The following is a 25,716-nucleotide window of genomic DNA, read 5'->3' as shown; positions in this document are numbered from 1 at the left end:
CATAGGTTTTGGATCGTCATGTTTTCGTTGCCATTTGTCTCTAGGTATTTTTTGATCTCTTCTTTGATTTCTTCAGTGATCTCTTGGTTATTTAGTAACTTATTGTTTAGCCTCCATGTGTTTGTGTTTTTTACATTTTTTCCCCTGTAATTTATTTCTAATCTCATAGTGTTGTAGTTGGAAAAAATGCTTCATATGATTTCAATTTTCTTAAATTTACCGAGGCTTGATTTGTGACCCATGATGTAATCTATCCTGGAGAATGTTCCATGTGCACTTGAGAAGAGAGTGTAATCTGCTGTTTTCAGATGTAATGTCCTATAAATATCAATTAAATCTGTCTGGTCTATTGTGTCATTTAAAGCTTGTGTTTCATTATTAATTTTCTGCCTGGATGATCTATCCATTGGTGTAAGTGAGGTGTTAAAGTCCCCCACTATTATTGTATTACTGTCAATTTCCTCTTTTATAGCTGTTAGCATTTGCCTTATGTATTGAGGTTCTCCTATCTTGGGTGCATATATATTTATAATTGTTATATCTTCTTCTTGGATGGATCCCTTGATCATAATGTAGTGTCCTTGGTTGTCTCTTTTAACATTCTTTATTTGAAAGTTTATTTTATCTGATATGAGTATTGCTACTCTAGCTTACTTTTGATTTCCATTTGCATGGAATATCTTTTTCCATCCCCTCACTTTCAGTCTGTATATGTCCCTAGGTCTGAAGTGGGTCTGCTGTAGACTGCATATATGTGAGTCTTGTTTTTGTATCTATTCAGTGAGCCTGTGTCTTTTGGTTGGAGCATTTAATCCATTCACATTTAAGGTAATTATCAATAGGTAGGTGCCTATTACCATTTTCTTAATTGTTTTGGGTTTGTTTTTGTAGGTCCTTTTCTTTTCTTGTGTTTCCCACTTAGAGAAGTTCCTTTAACATTTGTTGTAGAGCTGGTTTTGTGGTGCTGAATTCTCTTAGCTTTTGCTTGTCTGTAAAGCTTTTGATTTCTCCGTCAAATCTGAATGAGATCCTTGCCGGGGAGAGTAATCTTGGTTGTAGATTCTTCCGTTTAAATATATCGTGCCACTCCCTTTTGGCTTTTACAGTTTCTGCTGAGGAATAAGCTGTTAACCTTACTAGAGTTCCTTTGTACGTTATTTGTCATTTTTCTCTTGCTGCTTTGAATAATTTTTCTTTGTCTTTAATTTCTGTCAATTTGATTACTATGTGTCTTGGTGTGTTTCTCCTTGGGTTTATCCTGCCTGGGACTCTCCACGCTTCCTGTACTTGGGTGGCTATGTCCTTTCCCATGTTAGGAAAGTTTTCAACTGTAATCTTCAAATATTTTCTCACGTCCTTTCTCCTCTCCTTCTGGGACCCCTATAATGCGAATGTCAGTGCGTTTAATGTTGTCCCAGAGGTCTCTTAGGCTGTCTTCATTTCTTTTCATTCTTTTTTCTTGATTCTGTTCCACAGCAGTGAATTCCACCATTCTGTCTTCCAGGTCAATTATCCTTTCTTCTGCCTCAGTTATTCTGGTATTGATTCCTTCCAGTGTATTTTTCATTTCAGTTATTGTATTGTTCATCTCTGTTTGTTTGTTCCTTAATTCTTCTAGGTGTTTGTTCTTTAATTCTTGTAGGTCTTTGTTAAACATTTCTTGCATCTTCTCGATCTTTGCCTCCATTCTTTTTCCAAGGTCCTGTATCATCTTCACTATCATTATTCTGAATTCTTTTTGTGGAAGGTTGCCTATCTCCACTTCATTTCGTTGTTTTTCTGGGGGTTTATCTTGTTCCTTCATCTGGTACATAGCCTTCTGCATTTTCATTTTGGCTATCTCTCTGTGAATGTGGTTTTCATTTCACATGCTGCAGGATTGTAGTTCTTCTAGCTTCTGCTGTCTGCCCTCTGGTGGATGAGGCTTTCTAAGAGGCTTGTGCAAGCTTCCTGATGGGAGGGACTGGTGTTGGGTAGAGCTGGGTGTTGCTCTGTTGGGCAGAGCTCAGTAAAACTTTAATCTGCTTGTCTGCTGATGGGTGGGGCTGGGTTCCCTCCCTGTTGGTTGTTTGTGCTGAGGCGCCCCAGCAGTGGAGGCTACAGGCTCTTTGGTGGCGGACTCCAGGAGGGCTCATGCCAAGGAGTATTTCCCAGAACTTCTGCTACCAGTGTCCTTGTCCCCGTGGTGAGCCACAGCCACGCCTTTCCTCTGCAGGAGACCCTCCAACACTAGCAGGTAGGTCTGGTTCAGTATCCTGTGGGGTCACTGCTCCTTCTCCCCTGGATCCTGCTGCACACACTGCTTTGTGTGTGCCCTCCAAGAGTGGAGTCTCTGTTTCCTCCCAGACCTGTTGAAGCTCTTCAATCAAATCCCGCTAGCCTTCAAAGTCTGATTCTCTGGAAATTTCTCCTCCCATTGCTGGACCCGCAGGTTGGGAAGCCTGAGCCTGAGCCTTCACTCCAGTGGGTGGATTTCTGTTGTATAATTGTTCTCCAGTTTGTGAGTCACCCACCCAGTGGTTATGGGATTTTATTTTATTGTGATTGCACCCCTCCTACTGTCTCACTGTGGCTTCTCCTTTGTCTTTGGATGTGGGGTGTGTTTTTTGGTGAGTTCCAGTGTCTTCCTGTCAATGACTGTTCAGCAGTTAGTTGTGATTCTGGTGCTCTTGCAAGATGGAGTGAGTGCACATCCTTCTACTCTGCCATCTTGAACCCAAAGGTCCGATAATTGATATTCTCAATTTCCACGATTTACAAAAACATTCATTCACCTTCTTCTGATAGGCTCCTTAATGCAAGATAGAATATTTCTGTAGATGAAATCTCTTTTATATCATGCCCCTAATTATTCAGATGTATCAGATTTGTTGGATCTTTTGAAATGGATGGTAAGGAGACATAGGCTATTATTCTGAAAAAATGTTTTTCATTAAAAAACTTTCATTATTACATCTCATTTATCATATCTGCTGTATGTTTATATTCAGAATATAATATAAACTGTTGTAATAAAATTTGTAGATCACACAGAGGTCCTTTTAAATAGAAATCAGATTAAGACTCTGGTCTCAACACTCAATTCTTCCCAACACTGAATTTCTCTAAATTTATATTTTATATGAACTTTTGCCTATAATGTGATAAGTGAGGGCAAGGTTTCCCATCACACTTAGAATATAATTCAGTCTTTCTGGTGACCTACATGGTCCCTGCTACCTCTCCAAGCTCAGTTAGTTCCTAGGACTCTCCCCTCTATTGGTTATTTCCACCAAACTAGCTTCCTTGATGATTCCTCAAACACATCAGGTACATTTCAGTCTCAGAGCCTTTGTCCTTCTGTTTCTCTTCCTGAAATGGCTTTCCTCTGGAAGTTGTATAGCTCATTCCCTTTCTACTTAAGTACCACCTGTCCAAGAGGCTTTTCTTCACCAATTCCCCATGGCTGCCATCACTCTATATTTTCACTCTGCTGATTATTCTTCAAAATCCTTACCACTATCTGATATTATAAAACATATTTGTTAATTTGTTTATTTGTCTTCAGCACTAGAATGTAATTTTAATGAGAGTAGGGGCTTGTTTCATTTATTATTCTATCCACAGCACTGAAAATTGCACATTGTAGGCACTCAAAATATTTGTTGAATGAAGAAATGCATGAATATAACCATAAAAAATTCTAATTTACATAAAAATAATGCAATTAAAATATACTAATTTATCTCTGTACAGGAATTATTTTTAGATTCCTATACAACTCCTAACAATAAACCTATTCTTTAGGAAAAAACATAAAAGCAAGTATAAATGAATAAATCTAACTCTTTTAATGACAATCCAATTGACCTGAAAAATGTTTGATTTTTTTTTCCTCAATTGAACTGGAATAGTTTTAAAATCAAGCTGAACTCCACCATTCACAATAGCCAAGACATGGAAACAACTTAAATGTCCATCAACAGAGGAGTGGATAAAGAAGATGTACCTATATACAATGGAATACTACTCATCCATACAAAAGAATGAAATATGCCATTTGCAGCAACATGGATGGACCTAGAGATTATCATACTAAGTGAAGTAAGTCAGAAAAAGAAAGACAAATACCATATTATATCACTTATATGTGGAATCTAAAACATGACACAAATGAACTTATCTATGAAACAGAAACAGACTCACAGACATAGAGAACAGATTTGTGGTTGTGGGGAGTGGGGGGTTGGGGGAGGGAAGGGCTGGGAGTTTGGGATGAGAAGATGCAAACCATTACATATGGAATGGATAAACAACAAAGTCCTACTGTATAGCACAGGGAACTGTATTCAATATCCTGTGATAAAGCATAATGGAAAAGAATATGAAAAAGAATATATATATATATACACACACACATATATATTCTCTCTTCCCAGTACCTTAATATACTAGTCATTCATTCAACACAAACTTACCACACTGAGAAATACTCACAGTATCTAACCAGTTAAGCCTGTCCTATCACTCAGAAGCTCTCATCTTTTTTTCAGTTCAAAGTATTAGCTTTGTATTTATGGGTAACCTTTTTATTTTTTCCCTCTTCTCCAATAGTAGGCTGTTGACAATTGACTTTTAACCTTTACTGTAAAACTCAGTGTCAAAACTTCCCTTGCAATCTCTACTTAACCACATTTTTCCCCCTGTGGGTTCTGATCCCTCCAAAAATAGAGACAATTCAAATCTCTACTTCCTCTGTCACTGCAGATCCTGTCCCTGAGAGCCTATTATTTAACAGTGTAAATAGGACAAGTAGTTTGCAGAAGAGTGGCTAAGGCAATTTTTTAAATATTTATTTCTTTTTAAATTAATTTTTATTGGAGTATAGTTGCTTTACAATGTTGTGTTAGCTTCCACTGCACAGCAAAATGCATCAGCCATACATATATACATATCCCCTCAATTTAGGACACTACAGCGCATTAAGTAGAGTTCCCTTGTGCTATACAGTATGTTCCCAGCAGTTGTCTATTTTACACATAGTATCAATAGTATATATGTGTCAATCCCAATCTCCCAATTTGAGGAAGGATCCTGATTCTTCCCCTTCTCCCCCTTCCTTAGAATAAACAGGCTGCTCCATCTCTCCAGATTTTTTTTTCTCCTAAATGCAGGTGCCAAAGAATGATGTGGAATGATACATTTCTTCACTTGTTCATTAAAGAAGAACTTAGATAAATATATTATAAATAATGTGAATAATCTGACAAACCAAATTTTGTATCTTTCTCAATTCTAGGATTCTAACACACTATATTTGGATAAAGAAGATAATTCAAATTAGTTTTAATCTCCTATTAGAGCATTACTGAACTTCTCCACATTCATAATAGCATTTTATACTACAGGCATATTCAATAAAAACCATTCACTGCTTCTAAATTTAGTCAATACCTCAATAACTTACAGAATTCAGACTTTTGTTATATTTCCAACCTATGGGCATGCGTGATAGAATATTTTGTTGACTTTTGATAAAATTCTATTAGTCAAATATAAGAAAATATTTCTTTGACAATTATCAGCACATTTTCAATGTTTATAAGGTTAAACATCTGGTGAAAGGGTTAGCATACATGATGGGTCCTTTTCTAAAATAAAAAAGGAGATGAGTTGAGAAGACACTTTCTCAGAAATCCCGTATTTTCTCCATAGCCTTGATGTCTGCAATTCCAGGAGCTGCAACAAGACAGGGCCTCGCCAGGTACTCTGAATGGCACAGTACCTTGTGAACCAGCAATGTTTGAATAATTTTCATCTCACGAGAAGTATCAATATTTACAATAGTAAAAACAAAAATTAGAAAACATATGAAGGTTCAATCTGGATGGCTGAAATAAATAACAGTACTGCCATACGTCACCAGACTTTATACGTGATGATGTCACTTTATAACCTTCAAATAGAGAGATGGCTGTAGAAACTGTTCAGTGAAAAGAGAAGATGGCAAAATATCATGCATGGTTTGAGTCCATTTTTGCAAAAAGATGTGAGTATATGTAGAAAAGAATATATCTCACATTTATAACAGTGGCTTTCTATGAATGACAGGATTTAGTTCATTTTTTATTTCTGCTTTATAATTGTATAGCATTTAACTCTTTGTAATTAGCATATTTCTTTATTTTTAGAAACAAATGCAAGAAGTGCATTTGTATTTCTGAAAAATAAGGCATTTCTTCCCAAGCAGAAAAAACAAATATCCATTTTGATTTTCAAAACACCCTGGACTTCCTCTTAGAGCACTTATCACATTAAATCAGTTATTTGATTACAGTCATCTCCCTCACTATCTGCAGGGGATTGATTCCAGGACCTGCCAAGGATATCAAAATCCACCAAGCTCAAGTCCAGTAGTGGGCCCTCACATCTGCAGTTTCCACATATGCAGATACTGAGGGCCAACTGTATTTACTGAAAAAAATTCCCATATAAGCGAACCTGTGCAGTTAAAACCCACGTTGTTCAAGGATCAACCTCACTTAGTCTTCCTAGCCAAACTATAAGCTCCTATAAGAGCAGTTATTACTTTCTACCAACACTGCTCTGTGTTTAGCACATGGCACATTACAGACGCTCAACTAATTTTGACTGCCTATTTGGCTTCTTGCTTTCATCCACTGTCCTCTTCCTCCCCTACCTGGCTCTAGTTGAATTACCTTCACCTCTGTCAGGTGCCATAATGTCTTTAAGATACCATGGGGCAAAAGCTGAAGTGTGTGCAGATAGCACAATGAAAAATAATTTGGGGTCAAAGAGATGTCATTTGGTGTCATTTGAGCCACTACTAGAATCTCTCTAAATACTGACCTATATATGTACAATAACACTAAAATAATGGAAGCTGAGGGTGCAAGATGGTCCGGGGAGGTAGAAAGTACTGGATTTAGTAGTGGAGGATCTCTATGAGACGAGCACTTAAAGAGCCATTTCAGTTGAACTACAGCAAAGAGCTGGCATCTCTCTGTTGTGCTTCTTTGGTATTACGCTGAAAACCTGACAATTTCTAGCCTGTAACATAACAAGTGGAACTAAGATTTATATTTAGTAGTATATCTAGTAGTTTAGTAGTTTATATTTAGTAGTTAGCTCACTTTATGGAATTCTGGAACTAAGTTTCTGCTAGCAACAACCTCCTTACCACCCCTCAGAAATCAGGGGGCTCATTCCACATCCTGCCTCGCTAATGCCTGCTAGGGTTCCCGGTCCGCACACTCCCTTCCTTCCATGAGAGACGCCAGGATATCCCTATTGGAGGAAATTAAGGGAAGCATTCTGGTTGGAAATGGGAACAAGGGCGCTTGCTTTGAAGCCACACGCGCAGAGCAGGGATATTGTTTTCACACCGAGAGTTTTTGGTTTTACACGGGTAGTTTAGTGGTTAGGAGCACGAAATGGCTGGCGGCGTTCATTTCCTAACTCTCTACTCAGTGGCTGTATCATATTGGGCAAATTACTTAACTTTCTGCGCCTAACTTTTCCATTTCTGGAAATGCAAAAAACAACATTACATTCCTAAGAAGGTTGTTGTGAGGAGTATATGGACAAAGTATCTAAAAAAAAGTGCCTAGTACATGGTAAATGCCATGTAAATGTTCACTCTTGATAATATTCACTTAGATTGCATGTTGTAAAAAGTGTATGTTTTAAAACATTACAGGGCTTCCCTGGTGGCGCAGTGGTTGAGAGTCCGCTTGCCGGTGCAGGGGACGCGGGTTCGTGCCCCAGTCCGGGAAGATCCCACGTGCCGCGGAGCGGCTGGGCCCGTGGGCCATGGCCGCTGAGCCTGCACGTCTGGAGCCTGTGCTCCACAACGGGGGAGGCCACAACAGTGGGAGGCCCGCGTGCCACAGGAAAAAAAAAAACAAAAAAAACAAAAAAAACAAAAAACATTACATATATGTACATATAAAATGTTTATATATATTATATATGTACATATATATATCTTATAAAAACAGTTTTAAAAGGAGGGATTGTGGATGATTATCAGGAAAGGAAGCACTGAAATTTCTTCTAAGCACTTCTCGGCATCATCACTTTTCCCGCTTTGTGCTATAGACATAGGATCCTTTCTCGACTCTTTGTACCTCCTCATGTCCCCTGCTAATTATCTCTGCTACCGGCAACCATTCTTTCCCTCAGATCATAGCCTGGAACCTCTCACCTGTCTGTGGACGTCTGCAATGGATTCTGTACATCCCTCTGTCTCTATCTTAACCAACGTCAACTCAATCATTGTCTCCCTCTGGTAATTATTTACTAAAGACAAAGACTCATGAAACACCCATTTTGTGTCCCTGTGTGACTCGTAATCAATTCTCACCAACCTCCTTACCTGACTGACGCTGCATAATTTCCCAGAAATTTGGAACTTTCCTAGATTGTATTTCTTTTTGAGATTCTGCATGAAAGGGCCAAGTTATTTTATTTTTTTTAGGGGTCATACACATAACTTCTAGAGCATGAAATTTTTTTGTTTTTAATATGTAAAAAGACAATTTTCTTATACTGGTATTTCAAAGCTGGGAGGATTGCTTGGATAATTGTAAATATGAATGTAAGTATCTTAACCTATATTTTCTAAATTCCTAGGTTATGTGTAGGTATCACAATTAGGCATCCCTTCTGCCATTAGGCCTCAGAGTTAAATTTTAAAATCAACACATGGTTATGGTCAGGTATGTACAAAATCATGGTAGGCAGAGCAAACTATTCACAGATTGAAGTAAGTTTGGACTATAAACGCGGTGCTAACATTAGTGAGAAAGCCAAGCTGAGGAGAGTTTGGCAGACATGGAACAGAAGAATCAGAGTGACAAACACTGACAGTGTTCCTCTAACTCCTAGCCATGAAGAAGCTGCCCTGAGAAACAGATGGTGGTATGTGGCAGATACATCCCTTATTGACAGGTAATCCTGCCAGGCGCAGCCTATCCTGTTTCCATTGAACTCTGGAAGCGTATAACTCTCCTTGCCATGACAATATGACATCAGCCAAACTTCTGATTTAGATTCTCAGATAGTTTTCTGTAACAGTTAGAGGATGCACTGGTCAGGCCAAAGCAAGCATCCTGCAAACCTAAAAATTACCTACATATTTTATTTAAATTAGTAGTCTGGCAACCCAGTTTATTTTCCAATGTCAGTATTTTCACATCTTAGTTTCTGGATTTCAAAAGAGAGAGCCAGACCCTAGACTATAATAATTCCACTAAATTAATGTAGATCTGTGAGAAATTCTCATAGAGAATTGATGAGTTACCATGCATCTGTATTCAAATATTTATAAGATAATGTTTCCCAAATTGTAGATGAGAAATGTTAGGAAATATAGAAGAATTACAAAGGTTAATGTGAAAAAAGAAGATTAATGATTTCTAAACTGGGTGTAAGTGAAATAAATCAATGACTTGTTTTGCATATCTTAGATTTCCTTTCCATACTTCTTTCTTGCCAGTATGTGGGGAGCCCAAATTCTAAGAGGGAGAATGGAAGTGCCAAATGGCACACAGTTGTATGAAGGGATGACACTGGTAAAACAAACTAAGAGCTCCCTATATGGAAATCTAACATGGAACATCAGTTGTGGCCAGAATTAAGGATACCATCGAATGAAAATATCCAGGAATTATCTCTGTAAAATTTGAACCTTTAACATGGAAAGAATTCTAACAAATTTCAGATATATGAAATCTATAAGATACTCTCATAATTTAAAATTTTTAATTTTAAATTCTCTTCTCAAATAAAAACATTAATTTCACATTGAAATACCTGGTTTGCATTTTTTTTCACTCATTCACACAGCACAAATTTATAGAACATCCACTAAATTCTAAGAGCCAGGCTAGACAATTGGACTGGAACCACAGGATACAATCTTTCTCTTTGTGTGGAGTTCACTCACATCAAGGTATCTGTTCACTGAGGTACAAACCAAGGACAGGCTCCTGTGTCAGCCTTGTCCTGACTCTGTGAACCAGGCCACACCACAGACTACCTTGAGCTATGGCAATCACATGTGTGTTTTAATCTCCCTCTCCTTCTCCTGCTTCTTACTCATCTTCTCTTCCCCCAACCCTCTCCCTCCCCCTCCCCCTCCTCTTTCTTCTCCTCTTCTGTCCCCTCCCCTTCCTCCTTCTCTTTCTTTTTTTTCCTTTGGTATGCAGTCTTCTTTTTGAGGATTCACCTCCAACACACACGTCTGCCAGGCGTATAATTCTTTTAAGGGTTTGAATGGGTTCACAAGTTTTACAGAAATAGTTTAGTTTTTAAATTTTAATGATAATTTTATTTTTATAATAACATAAAAGGAAACATTTTGTAGTAATAATTCATAACTTAAATGTTTTTTTCATTTATTTTTACAGAATATATTTCAGCTTCTTCAATTATTTTTTTTCAAACTGAGATCCTCAGCACCCAGTAGGGACCCAAGGACATAGTCTAAGGCATCCATAAAAATGGGTCCCTCAGAAATACTACTCTAAATCTAAACAAATGATTCCATCCTCTGCCCTAAAGAAATTGTTTACTTAACTAAAACTAAATGCGTGGAATTACACTGCAGAAACTAGTCTTTAATCTGATGCTATCTACAGTTCCAGTACAAATTGAAGACAAGGATGAGATGGGTTCTTAAGGAAACAGAAAAGATTACCAGGTTTTTCTGACATTCACATATTGAATACCGTGAATTTGTATAATATCACTTGTTCAGCTCCTTATATACAGAAAAAATCCAAGATTCAATAAAACAGCTTAAAATTCATCCCTGCTAGTACTGCTCTTCATTGCCAAGGAAAAGTTGTTGATTATTTGCCAGAAAAATATCTTCATGCTTTTTTAAAACCACGAACAGCTTTTAAACATGAAGTGTAAGTCAAAGATTATTCAGAATGCCAGCTGTTTAGAGGTATGAATCTATAACAGAAATTTCTCTTCCATATTTGAGTTCTACTCAGTTTAATTTGGGTAGGTCTGTTGAAATAGGAAGTCTGAAGAAAAGTATTGATGAGAAAATGTCTATCCTACCCTTAGAGCCACGCTTATAGCTTGTTAGTCCTGAATCTGGGCATATCACAGAGGATATGAATGTTGAAAGGATATTATATTCCTATCCCTCTCTCCCCCAGAGTGTGCTGAAAAGAAAGGCAGTGGATATCATGCGGATTCAGTGGGGGGCTAGAACCCTTTCCAGAGTCCCCAGACACCATAGTACTGAAAGTGTCAAACTTTTAATTCTAGGTTGCCTTCCTCACCCTAACATAGGACAACAATTTCTTGAAAACAGATTTTTAAGTTCTCTCCCTGTTTTAGTTCTGACCATACAACTTATAAAATATTGCTTCATGATATACGTGTATTTGCATTTAAAGTTAGGAAGTCATTCACTTACCATGATAAATTAGATACAGACATTGTAGCAATTTCTGGAGGACTCTTGTGGCACAGTCTTCTCTTGGTTTCAGAGCAGGGAATGAGTAGATCAAGCAGACAAGGCCGCCAGGAATTTTAGCTTGGCTACAGCAATGATGCACAAACCACTTAGTTACTCACAGTCTGAGAAGACCTGGAAAGAAAAGGAAGAAAATGATATCTTTAGTACCTGATCTATATAACTTTTCACAGATTTATTTCATCCAGGTCAATAGTTTTGTCATGGTATAAGTCACACAAAAGAAAATATGAATTTTTTCTTAAAATATAAGACATGTCATAAACCAAAGAAAATTAAATCAAGTTTGTGATGAGCTGAATGCTTTTTCTTGAAAATAAATTGAAAGGTTAATAAAATGTTAATTCCCTGAAGTAGAGAATACAAGGAGGGAAGAGAATATATTTTTTAGAGGCACTGAACTTTTTCCCCATAGGGTCAATCAATTATGCTTTCTAAATCAGTTTTATATACTTGTGATAAAAAGATCAGATCAAGATCTTGATTAGTCAGTAGCAGATACTGGAAAAAAAAGCTCCTTGGCACAAACTGTTGTCCTATCCAAAGCTTTAATAAAAAATCATTCATTACTACATCCGAGCAAATGAGAATTTATAATGAGTAACACATGGGAGGTAAGCAGTGTGTTTTTACATAACAGACAGTTCCACACACTTTTTTGCAGCATACACTGTGTACAGTGTTCTATGATCTTGAATCAAAAATTTTCTGAGGGTGCAATTAATTCCATGATACTATTTTAGGCACTTTCATTAGTTCAGGTCATTAATCCAGTAGTGTTAACAAACATTCATTGAACATATACTATGTGCATTTAGTCTACCCTAGGTACAGCTCAGGGATAAAGATAAATGGCACATGAATAAGACATTGTTCCTGCCCTCAAAAAAAGTTTTATGTAAAAAAGATACTTGTAATAAAATAGGATAAGAAAGGTTTACAAAGAGTACATGGGAGCACAGAGTATGTCTTCATGACTATAGAAATGTTTCAAAATATGTGGAATGATTTGACTTTCCCTGAATGCCCAGCCAGGATTGTAAGTTATAAGCAAATGCACAACTGTACTCTTTAGGTTACTCTTTTAGCACAATGTTAAGGAAAATGGTATGTGAATTTAATACAAGACCTTTCACTTGGCAGATTCATTAAAAATGTGAATAATACTTGAACAAAACAGTGGATTATTGGGATTATACTTTAACAAAATAATCCTTTTAATCATTTTATTCATGAATAAGATTCTGGGCTTCAAATCCAGCTGAAAGGAATACTATATTCTCATATGTTCATTTAGTTGAAATTACTTTGCCATTTAGTTATATAGCATTAAAGAATTTTTGTAAAGTGATTTGACTTAAGCAAAAGAAGTGTTTTCATAAACTAGTCCATAAATACAAATACTTTTGTATCTTTAAGATGTTAATAAAATTCCATGAATATCAGTTTAAGCAATCTACCATACAATAAAAGTATGTTTTTATATATCCCATACTTAAGACAGTAAACCTATAAAAAATACTTGGAATAAGAAAGGAAAACGATTAAGCATTTTTGACCATAAACACTATTGCATGTACATAAGTGAATCACATCGCTTTGCCTAGAGAAAAGAGAGCTTGGAGCTCAAAGGTTATACTAAACATAGGATAATTTCAAACTGGGTGAGACCATTGGATTTTGTTTAAATGATGTATTGTGCAGGTAATGAGGTACACATATACTCTAATTCCACTAAAGGCATTATAAGAAATAATAGGCATAAAGTGAAGAATAAAATGCATTAGGATAGAAAGAACATTTTTATGCCAAAGATTCAAAATAAATGTTAGCAAAGTGAATTATCAAGAAGATATTAGAATATTTTGAGTTTTACAGAGTGGTTTCCTCTTTATTATCACATCAAATCAAAGGCCTTTTCCTTGCTTTCTGGTCCCCCTATAAACTAACATTGATATTTCCAAACCTAGATTCCCTACCTCTGGTTGAGCTCGTTTGCTTACAGTGCTCATTCCTAAGCCCTGACTGTACTACAAAGTTCCGATTCTTCTCTGTGGCCTGATGTTTTCTTTCCCCTCTAGTTGCATGTATCCAAATTCTTCAAGAATCAATACAAGGCCCACATATCCTGTGAATTCTTGTCTCAGTTTCAGGTATCTCTGATCTCCCCTCTTCCCCTCTTTCTGAACTAACCTACATCCAATTTAGCAATTAAAATATATTGTGCATTAAAATGTATATATAACTTTTCATGTATATGTTATTTTTATTTGCTTAAATAAACCATAATTTTGCAAAGGTCAGGAATTGCCTTTTATGTCTAAAAGTATCAAGTATTCTCCAGGTGTTAATAAACTAGTGGACAAAATGCAATGCCCTAGCAGCAATATGATTTGAATGACTGAAAAATAACAGTTCGAACATTAACTTTTTTCTTATTTTATTCTCTTATTTGTATTACTCATTTCAGGACCTCCAGGACTTCAGGAGAATATAAGTTAATCTTTATCCTTAAAGAGATATCCTATGGATTTCTACTTATATCAAACACTCTCTTTCTCTCTACCTATCTACTATAGGTAGGCTACATACACACTTTTTTCCTGTACCTTGCTTTTTCACATATGTACATAATTATATGTACACACTTTTTCTGCACCTTGCTTTTTCACATATGTACATAATTATATGTCTATATACAATATTTCCTTATCAATTCACATATAGAGATGCCTCATTGCCTTTAAGGATTATAAAGCATTTCATTGAATGGATTTACTCTAATTTATTAGCCTGTCTCATACTGAAGGAGATTCAGTTTGCATCTGATATTCTGCAATTTCAAACAATGCTGCAGTGTATATCTATATCTATCCATCAATCTATCTATCTATCCAGCTATCTATATTACAACGCAGATACATGTTTGTGGATAAATACCTGGAAGTAAGGTTTCTGGGTCAAACCTATGCATACTTTTACTTCTGAAAGATACAGGTAAATTGCCTTTCATAGAAGTTGTACCAATTTGCACTCCTACAGGCAGTGTATAAGTTTAATCTTTCTGACATTACTGCTCCTTAGTGTACCAATAAACCTGGTAGATTTTACAAATACACTTCGTGAAGTGTATTCATTGTTCAAAACAGAAATACTGTTCCACACAACCAATTAATCCCTAAGCCTGGTTGATTCTACTTTTGAAATATCTTTGGAACATGTCCACTCTTCTCCATTCATACCACCTCTGTCCACTGTCTTCTGATGCCTGAATAATAACAATGACTTCGTAACTAGGTCCCCTTTCTAGTTTAGCCTTCATGCAAAACATTCTCCCACAGCACACTATGGGCTAAGTGGTCTGAATGCACTCATTTTCTACATAAGTGCAGTAGAGAATACAGAAGCAGAGATGATGATGCCAGACAAATCTGGGTATGATTTCCATCTATGCTCCTTGTAACTTATGATCTCAGGAAAATTAAGTACATTCTCTTGGTTTTCTTTATTTTTAAAATAGGAGTGTTAATAGTCTTTTTCTCATAAGATTATGGTGAGAATTAAAATAATAATACATAAAAGTACTTAATATTGTCTGGCACATAGTAAGAGGTGAAAAAATGATAATGGTAATGATGATGATAACGATGAGGAAGAAGAAGAAGAAAGAGGAGACATTGATCCTAATAGATGTCTGTCTCAATACCCTTTAACTGCTCTACTTTGCCCTCCTAGTAAAGCCCCAATTCCTTGATATCGTTAGCAAGACTTCGAAGTGATCTGATATCATAGATGGTGTTTCTTCCAAACTTTCCTAATCCTCATTAGGTGTAGCCTTCTGTGTTCCCTCATAATACCTTGTTCTTAATCCATGATAACTTTTAGAAACAGTGGTTTAATTCCTTGATGCAGGTCTACCTTTCCTTCTAGATTGTAAATTCCTTGCATAACCTAGTAAACACAATGCCTATCACAGTGCCTGAGACAGAGAAGATATGTAATAAACATCTGTTAAAAAAAGAATAAATGTCTGAAATAAGGAAACGTAAAATTCTACAGAATGTTGAACTAAAAGCAGTGTCTCTTTTCTTTTTAAACTATAAAAATATTATTTCTTTAATTTTGGTCATATTTATAGGTTCCAGACTTGTCAAATGTTATTATTTTTGAAACTGATTTTTTACATTTCTTTGAAACTTGTATGTTACTCATGAAATATTAATTATGGAAACTTTGAGTGGAAGTCATTCCATTTTTCAAATCTATTTTGCTCCTCGATTTTATCCAGACCATGGTTTAGTAGTAAACTAAGATCTTTCTGTTTAGACATGCAAAATGGAGTCAAACAATCCTGACATTCTAGCTACTTTTGCAATCATCACACAAAATTTCTAACAGGAGACAGGTGTGTCTCTCTAGAACAACTGCGTGATTAAGGTCGGCACGGCTATAGACCAAATAGCACAATTACCTTCCAAGTTGTTTTTATACCCGACTGATACCTAGCCCAAAAATACAGTCTGCAGAGGGTTGAGAAATCCCACACATTGAAACTTCAGATTAGCACGGATGGTAACCTTGGAGATAAGCTAATGCAAAGCTTTATGTGTCCTTTCGCTGCAGTGCAGCTGTCATTTTACTTGTATTAAAGCCATTTCATGGGAGGTATTAGTATTCAACTGAGCATGTGAGTAATTGGTCTAAAAGCATTCATCAGAGAGACTTGGCTATATTTATGATTATCATAAGTACCCATTTCCAAAATAGCCTCTATGTTCAAATTATAGGAAGCACTTATCATAGGCAGAGAAATAAAGGGTTATGTGTCTTAGAGTAATTTTTAAATAAATTAACACACGAAACAAAGATCCCCTTAAAACTGTTTGAGATTATTTTCTTCAGAATAAATGACCGTACCAGACACTGTTAGAATTTTCTGAGGAAAATTCATTTTACTCTTATACGAACTATAAGGATGGTTTTTCCACCTGTGCTTTCACGCTTTGATCTCATCTTCTCTCGAATCATTATGTAGTCATAAGCTTCTCTGTTGCCTACATCTTCCAACTCCATCTCTTCCTGGTTCTACTCTAGGTCCCTGATTCTTTAACTCTTTCCTTGTTGTGAGTTCAAACTCTTCCTTTTTCTTATTTCTTCCCTTTACTGACAAACTCCACAAAATATTACCTACATTCACTGTCTTCTCTTTTTCATCACCCTCTTTTGCTTTCTGGTTTCTACTCCAATATTCTCATCACCAGTCAACTAGCCAATATTTAATTCCAATAGCCTTCTGTCAGGTGCCACTCTCACTGTTCACTTGTCCTGAACTCTCTTTCTTTGACTTCCAGGATGCTGAAACATCCAGGCTCTCCTAATCCTCTCTGTTCTCCACTAATCTGTCATGATTCCTCCATTTCTTTTTATGTCAAAATTCTTCAAAGTTTTGTCCAATGTGACTTTCCCAGTAGATAATTCACAAAGTTCTACCTATGGATCTGATCTTTTTTCCTGACTTCCAGAATCATTTTTTCTGCTTATTTATTAAACAGTTGCCAGATCTTGTGTTGTTGTTGTTGTTACTGTTGTTTTACTACTTAATAATATCAAGTCATTGTTTACTTTTTATTCCTCCTACCACCATCCAAGTTCAAGCTCTTATTATCTTTTGTCTTAACCATCTTTTTTTTCAGATATTTTAAAGCATCTAAAAACATATCAGCAAATAAATAATAAAGCATACTTAAAATCTTAAGATGAACCAGTATTCTAATTGAAAAATAGAGTAAAAAAAATGTTCTTTGGACAGTTTAGTGTTTGATGAGGAACATGTCATTTTCTGGAAAACACTTGAAGACTCTCCCCTGAGTGCTAGTCTTCTCTGGTACATAGTTTTCAAATCACTGGTTGGAAATGGTTGCATTGGCTGTGAACTTGTCTCTCACCCTCAATCCATATTAGAAATTGGCTTTATTAAGGCAAAGCACTTATGTACACAAATTCCTTGTTTAGGAAACCTCGAATGATTCCCTACCACCTGAATACTACCCTTGAGATCTTCTCCCATATTGTCTATCCTCTATTTTCTGGCTTGTCTTCACTCATGTTGGATTCATTGTTCAGTGAATTTGTTTTCACCCTCTGCTGTAGGCCTATCACAGCACTCTGTACACATTGGAACTAGTCAAAAATATTAAATTGAATTCTCAGTTCAAAACTCAAAATTTTCAGGTGTACATTATTGTACTCAAGGGTAGCACTAAATAAATAAGCCTTATAAAAAGTATGATACATCGAAACTGCCTAAGGTTTTTAGAATTTACAATACATTTTGATGAGTCACTAAAGGTTCAATCTAATGTGGATTGCCTAGTAGAAAGGACTGCCAAAACTCAGTTTAATTAAAAACAGAAAGAAACAAAGCAGCAGAATTTTTTTCTAAATAAATCTTTCAAGTGAAAAAATATCTTAGGCACACTTAACGAATCTTCCTGTAGTCTCAGAAAATAAGCATTTTAGTATTCAGAATTAACTTAGGAGAACTGGGGAAAACCAGCCTGGGAGCACAATGCAGTCTAGGAATGTAATATATAGTTGTTGATTTTCCCCTGAAGACTTGCCAGGCATGGCTTCAAGGCTCTTTATGGTTCAGCTCAGGTCACCTTGCTGATCTTCATCTCAAGCTCCCCCAACCCTGCCCACCTCCTAAGGCCTGGCAACACCGTTCTTCGTTCTTTCCTGAGTAAACTGAACACTTTCATGCCTATAGGTTTCAGAACTAACAGACTGGTCATTACGTTCCCACTTCTGGGAATATCTCTCCTCCCGGTCCTAAAGATCTATTTGTCCTGCAAAGTGCAGCTCAAATATCAATAGCCCTGTTATTTAAAACCTAGTAGAATGATGACCCCTTCATATTTGTACCCTTCTCGTGATATACATATTTCTACTGCAATAGTTATCACATTCCACTAGTGTTATGGTTTACCTGTCTGTTAAAGGTGAGCATTGCATGTTAATAATATGATATTATTTAACTACCTAAGAAATAGTTAAGAAACATGGACTTTGAAGTTTCTAGCCATGGGTATGGGGAGCACCCTGTGTTACAACAAATGGACAGACAACCAGAGAGGAGATACAGTAATATTTATTTAAAATATATTTGTAGGTATTTTAGAAAAACTACCAAAGCCAAAGCAATCCAGTAGTTATTCACCTATCTGAGTCATACTATTTCCTTAAGAGAAATAATTATATCTTACTTTTTTTTTCTTCATTCTTGTACTACTTAGCCTGGTTTATTATCTAGAAGGAACAATCAATAAATATCTATTAAATTGATCTTAGTTGAGTTGCTTTATTATTATGGTCATGCAAATTATTGACTTTTCTTTCTGATTTTTCTTTTGTTTTTCCTTTTGTTTGACAGTGAAGTCATCTGCATATCAGAGACTCAAATAATAGATATAAGGAAAAACAGCCTACTTCCAAGAGAAGAAATCTTAAATGTTAAGACCTTCTCTGTTGATAACCACTAGTCAGCCCCTACATGTAGGCAATACCTATTTCTTAAGGAATATAACATCTTAGAGTGAGGCATTTTTCTCAGATACAGATTACAAGAAAAATATTTACATGTCATTCTTCGCTAAGGCAAATGTTTTCTTCTTTTGGACATTATTTGAAAATACCCAACATCATCACAAATCAATTCATTTCTTTAAACAAGTCCTTTCGATAAGCCTGGAGAAGAACTGACTTTTCTCTAATAGCCTTTTCATTTTGCAGAGATCGACCTCCTTAAACTGAGGAACTTCCATCTTTTGGAGCTAAACAGAAAGTGTCTCTAAACATCAGAGAGTATCACAGAAGTTTCAATGAAGTACACAGTCACCTTTGCAGAGAGATGATGTCACCACTGGTGAAATGAATTAGCAATGGAAAAATAGTTCAGATATCCTTCTGAGATGGAAAAAAAAAAGCATTTTCTTAGCATATCATCCAAATTATTTTTCTTCACAGCAGCACTTACTCAACAACCTCTTCATCAACTATTTTATTAAATAAAAATTAACTCGTCTCAACCTCAATTCTTTATGTTCTTCCAAGAATTCATACCCTTAAGAAATGAACTGTCAGAAATTATGACTCCTTGAATAATGACTGAATGCCTCCTTTGTCAGCCAAAGTTTTATGATTTGAGAACCATAGAATAGGCAATTTACTCTTCAACATTTCCTTGGGGTATTCAGAATTATACAAATACATAAGGTTTTTGTTTGTTGAATTGTTTGTTTTTAAACATTACTTTAATTTCTCACTTAAAAGGTATGCCAGCTTATCTCTGGATATTTAATGCCCCAGATATTTTTTCTTATCCTTTTAAAATGCCAAATTTTATCAGGAAAATTAGTATTTATGAAAGTTTGTTAGCTCCTTTTGTCAATTGTTTTCTGTAGTTCACTGGGAAAAACTGCTACAACCTCATTACCAAGAAGCTGCTTCCTCTGTGATCTTCAAATGATGCTGTCTTGCATAATTTTTAAATCGTTTGTACCATTTTAGGCTTGAAGTTGAAGCTTGACTTCTTCTTACCAGATGATCAATCTCTTTCATCTTCTTCAGATCTTCAAAGGTGTGTAGTACCTTCAGTAGCATCTACCCGGTTTCAAAGATTATGATGATCTACACTGCATGAGACAAATTTCTAGCTTTTCAAACATACCATATTATGCTTGAGTGACACAGTGAAGCTTTCCAAAACCAATAATCATAATATAGCCCTGTGATAGATGTATTCAAAACTAGAAAAAAGCCTATGCATTATAGATGGAGACATACACATGACCAGGCTTACATCATGTGTTCACCTCTCTTAATATACTTCCAATATTCCTTCTAATGAATGGGATTTCCTAGACCTTTTGTGCTCACTAACTTTCTTCAAAGGCTTTTCCATTTCCTTAGAAGACCCTGAAATGACCCTATAAATAGAACAGCTAAGCTACGATGGACGAATACATTCTCCTACGTGGACTCACCTACAACTTAAAACATTTCCATTTTTGTACTATATAAACTTGTTAGTTGAATTCCTATTTGGATAGTAAATTTGGGGTGAAAATTTCATACAACATTATAGCAAATATTTGGATAGCAAGAGTCCAGATAGTGAGGGCTATCTGCTTTGCAGGAATATATGTGTTTAATAGTTTCTAATTTAAAATCTTACGAGTAAGAAACATTGCCCAACTCATTCCTCCTAGCTCTAGCCAGAATTAATTGCTGCCAGTTAAGAGCCCCTATTATTGCCTGTAAATGTTTAAAAAACAGAGGGGGAACATCCGCCAAATTTTTATCATATAAATAGTTCCACTACAAGGGGGTGATTTCAGTCTACCAATGTGGCATTATTGAAAGCAGAGTTAGGAAGGGATGCTCACGATCAGCTCAGGAGCCATGTTGGTGTGGGCTGGCAAATAATCTGGATATGGGGTACAAATTGTGGAGAAAGAGCTAGCAGACGGGGGAAAGTTAACACAACATATAAAAAATGGAAAGAGAAGCACTGAATAAAATTCTTGAAGAGATCAGGTGAATAATAGATGGAAGGATAAAGCCAGTACAGAAAAATAGAAAACTTCATCTGAGCCTTGACAAAAGGGGGTGAGGTTGGTATAGATAGAGGAACATTTTTAGGTATAGGAATGGGAAATTGTGGTACTTAAGACTAAGACAGTTCAGAGTTTCCAATCCCTTTGAAAAGTAGGAAGCTAACAATTAGGCGGCACTGGGCAGTCAAGATAGAAGAGCTCACGTGGGGAATAGGAGCAGAGGGTGATCAGGGGCAAGTACTAAATAAATATATGTGTATGTGTGCATGCATGTATTTGATGTTCCTATCTATCTTCCCCCACTACACTGGAGTTCCCCTAGAGAAATAAAAGCAACTTTACTTATCTTTGTTTCCCTGACATATATCCTAGCTCTTTTAGTTTTAACATTACCATTTGTTGATAGGTAGGCATAGGTAGACTGGATGATCAAATAAACATGGAAAAATACGTAGGTATCTCTAAAAGGATGTACTACTTTAAATATTATTTATTTCTCAATCTCATGCAAACCCCATTAACCTGATTTTAAATATCATATTTAAGGTATTTGTTGTTGTTGCAGACAAGAGAGCATCTATTTGGGGAAAAGTCACCTTAGTCCCAAGATAATAATTTTAAGTAAAGGTGCTGATTATAAAAGAGATTATATACACATAGATGACATAAATACTGGAATCCCTCCTTGCTTTTTTACAGGATATGTAGAACAAAACTTTTAGCATAACAGTTGAATATTTTCAATGCTCTTGAGTCAGATAAACTACCTAAGCTTAGGTCTATCACTTAATATCTTTATTCACAGTTTATGTTTGCTTATTTCTGCAGTATGGATAATGCAAGTTTATCTAATGTATCTTTGAGATTACAGTAAGATTTGCTATAAACGGTTTGCAAATATCAGTAAAGGTTGAATAAAACAGGCTTTAAGAGAAAAAGGTTGAGATTTCTAAGATTGTAGTAGGCAGTATAACTTTATAGCAATTTAAGTCATTGCTTCCTGCTGTGTTCCTTGGTGCTTTTATATTCTTTATTAATTCATCCATTCACTGATTCTTTGGTCCATATTTAAATGACTGTGACATGAGAGGCATTGTTCTATGTGCTAGGAACATAGCAAAAAAATAAGGAAAGAGCTGCTGTCCTCATGTGGCTTATATCATACTATAGGAAAAATGCTACAAGAACAAAATAGTAAAGGGATATATATATATAATATCAAGAAATGATAAATGCTATGAAGAAAAGCAAAGCAAGGCAAGGGGCCAGTGGGTGATGGGGCCACTATTTTAGATATGGTGGTCAGGGAAGACCCATCTAAGGAGGTGATATTTGGACAAAAAATATAAAAGGGAATGATTTAATCTCCTTTCTAAAGTACTTATGTATTTTTACGAATTTTTTTTAAGTTGTATCAAAAATAGAAGTAGGGGATTCAGCAGCTCAGGTAAAACTATACTATTAGACTTACCTTTGTTTTCTTAAATAGAATAAAACAAAGAAAATTTATTGGTGACTTGGGTGGCAGATCATTATTATGATCCATTTAAATCAGAAGTTTTTCTTTCCTTTCTCCCACTGACAGCTGCTCCAATCACAACCTATCTGTTGACTGCTGCTAATTGCTATGGTATGAAAATTCAGAGCTAGGGTTAAAAGGACTCAGTGAAAACAGTTAAAATATTCTGACTGATGGTTTAAAGGCTTGCCTACAGAAGAGGTTTTGGTGGTAGACTTACAAAAGTTCTTTCATTAGCTCTGAGAATTGTGTCTTATAAACCAACTCTGAGAAAAGGAACATATAAACACAAAATGTGATTTACATATGAGATCACAAAAGCTAATATTTATTAAGTGCTTACTCTATTTCAGACGTTGTTCTAAGCACTTTATCTCAATTCCTCCTTCAAAAGCTAAGCACGCTCTCTCAGTTTTTGTCTATAAAATGGGGAGAAAAGTAGTACCTTCTTCAGAATTTTACTGATGAATTTATGATTCCCTACATATTACATTTAGCAGAGAAAGAATTAAATTTTTTTTATCAGAAGGAAGATAGAATAACATATAAAGACTCTGAGACAGAAATGAACTTATTGCGCTCGAGGCAGAGGAAAAGGTCAGTATGGCTTATTCAGTACTCTAAAGAGCAGTATGTGCTCTTTGCCAGAATATTATTGGTTATCTGTTGTATCTGTTTTATCCTTTGTTAAAGTTGTCAATGCCTACAGCTGAACACATGCAATGAGGGGGGAACTCCCAAATATCAAGATTTCAAATAAATTTCCTGACATGGAAACATAAAATGTAACTCTGTTCTTACAGAGAAACATGAAATCCAAAATATGAATCTCCCTTTAAGAAGAGAAACAGCTTTAACTAATAGAAAACCGAAAAAAGCAATCACTTTTGTTTATTTCTATGCTGCGTGTAAATTCCTTCTTTTGAGGATGAGGGTAACTTGAGAGGACAGAGAGTACTGACAGCCCTATTTGCTAAAAAGTCAGATCAAGACCAGATAGGAAGTTAAAAGAGAGAGAGAGCAAGAGGAAGAGAGAAAGAGACAGAGAGAAGCAGTATGATAACAGAAAGTACATATTTCCTTCCTAAATAGTCAATCTTTGAATAGATTTCAAGAAGAATAAAATATGTTTTAGAGAATTACAAGTTATAAAGCATGGATGGTTCAGGATATATTGACATTTCATGAATTATACTTGTAAATCATTTCAAACATAACAACTTACACTGAAAACTCTGAGATTTCCCACTGAAGAGATCAGGATTTGTTCCCCTAAAGCCATAAAAAGCCAAATTAGTTTTTAGTTTTTGAGATAGTTATTACAACTTTATGTCTTCCTTTTGTGCAATTTTAAATATTGAAATACAAATGCTTCTGAGAGTACTTAAAGCCAAACATGATACGGAGTTTTGTTCATACTTCAACATAAGATAAAGGTGATTAACTAAATTTCCAACTGAGACTTTATACTTCCACTCCCTTCCTTGCAGGAATATTTTATTTTGTCCCTTACAACCTGATGGAAAAGGTATGATTTCAAGAACATTTATGTTGGTTGAGGATTTCTGCATCTATGTTCATCACTGATATTGGCCTGTGATGGAATATTACTCAGTCATAAAAAGGAATGAAATTGGGTCATTTGTAAAGATGTGGATGGACCTAGAGACTGTCATACAGAGTGAAGTAAGTTGGAAAGAGAAAAGCAAATATCATATATTAACACATATATGTGGACTCTGAAAAAGTTGGTATAGACAATCTTATTTACAAAGCAGAAATAGAGACACAGGCATAGAGATAGATAGATAAATAGATATGGTATCCATATCCAACATATGGATACCAAGGGGGAAAGGGGTGGGTGGGATGAATTGGGAGATTGGGATTGACATTTATATACTATTGATACTATGTATAAGATAACTATTGAGAACCTACTGTACAGCACAGGGAACTCTACTCAGTGCTCTGTGGTGACCTAAATGAGAAGGAAATCCAAAAAAGTGGGGATATATGTATATGTATAGTTGATTCACTTTGCTGTACAATCACACAACATTGTGAAGCAACTATACTCCAATAAAATTTTTTTTAAAAAAGAACATTTATTTTGGAACTTTGAAATATTTAGGAACTTGTATCGGTCTCTATCTGTAAAACAAGGAAGTTGAACTACATCACCAGTCTGAAATATTTCATAAAATGTCAAGCACTATTGCAATAATCTTTATTATTTATTACCATTGTTACCTAAGTTAACAAGCTTTAAGATTCTAGAATCGTGCTATAATGCTCTTTGGAAAAATTAATAAATTTTAAACCCCCAAATATGAAATTGTATTCCATGTAATATTAGCATTAAATGGATTGTGTTGTATTCTAGTTATTAGGAATATAACAATCTGTTTATCAGATATTTAATTATTTAGAATGTCTTAGTCACAAGTCATGCTTTAATAATAACCTGGTTTACTCTGTATCTCTTTCTGACTTTCTCTGTTTCTGTCTCTCTCTTCCTCTCTCTCTCTTTCCACACACACATATAAGTATGTTCCTTCCCTATTTTTAGAAAAACTAGTAAATCAAGTCTTTAATATTCTACTAGGTATATCCTATGTTTCAGTGACAGTCTATATTTAGAAAATTCTCTGATTTTTAGATAAACTAATTTCCACAAATGTTGGTATATGTAGCTGAAATATACATTAAATAATTGAGAAAGAAATTTTAATTCTTCATTTGCTGACTTTTATTCCCTCGGTATTTCTCAGTTCATGCTACTGTCACATTTTACATAAGATCTTCCTTTCAGTTTTCTTATTTTAGTCAATAAGACAATACCATGTGCAGAACACGTCTAGACGATAAAATTATTTTCTTATAGTAATAATTTCTTCCAAACTGTTTTTATTCATTAAATATGCCATCTGATAGAGATATTTTGGACTTAAAAAATCATAACTAAAATCTCATCGGGAAACAACAAGAATATTCATGAATTATCTTTGTACTTCTATGTTAATTACAAAACTAAATATTTTAAGCCATGCTTTATAACTCAGAGATATTTCCCAATT

The 25,716-nt window shown here is 35.4% G+C and overlaps 1 protein-coding gene across 2 annotated transcripts in view; it reads right to left on the bottom strand.

Annotated features, from left to right (window-relative positions):
• Nucleotides 1-25,716, bottom strand: part of OXR1 (oxidation resistance 1) — a 445,571-nt gene that overhangs the window by 354,948 nt on the left and 64,907 nt on the right. For both annotated transcript variants that reach the window (XM_081258120.1, XM_081258119.1), the window contains exon 2: nucleotides 11,441-11,614. In XM_081258120.1, the coding sequence (XP_081114246.1) occupies nucleotides 11,441-11,463 (23 nt within the window). In that variant the 5' untranslated portion in view covers nucleotides 11,464-11,614. The remainder of the gene's footprint in view (nucleotides 1-11,440; nucleotides 11,615-25,716) is intronic.

The sequence above is a fragment of the Mesoplodon bidens genome (genome assembly GCF_964165515.1).
Source record: "Mesoplodon bidens genome assembly, chromosome: 16".
Taxonomy (NCBI): domain Eukaryota; kingdom Metazoa; phylum Chordata; class Mammalia; order Artiodactyla; family Ziphiidae; genus Mesoplodon; species Mesoplodon bidens.
This window is presented reverse-complemented; position numbering and strand designations above follow the sequence as displayed.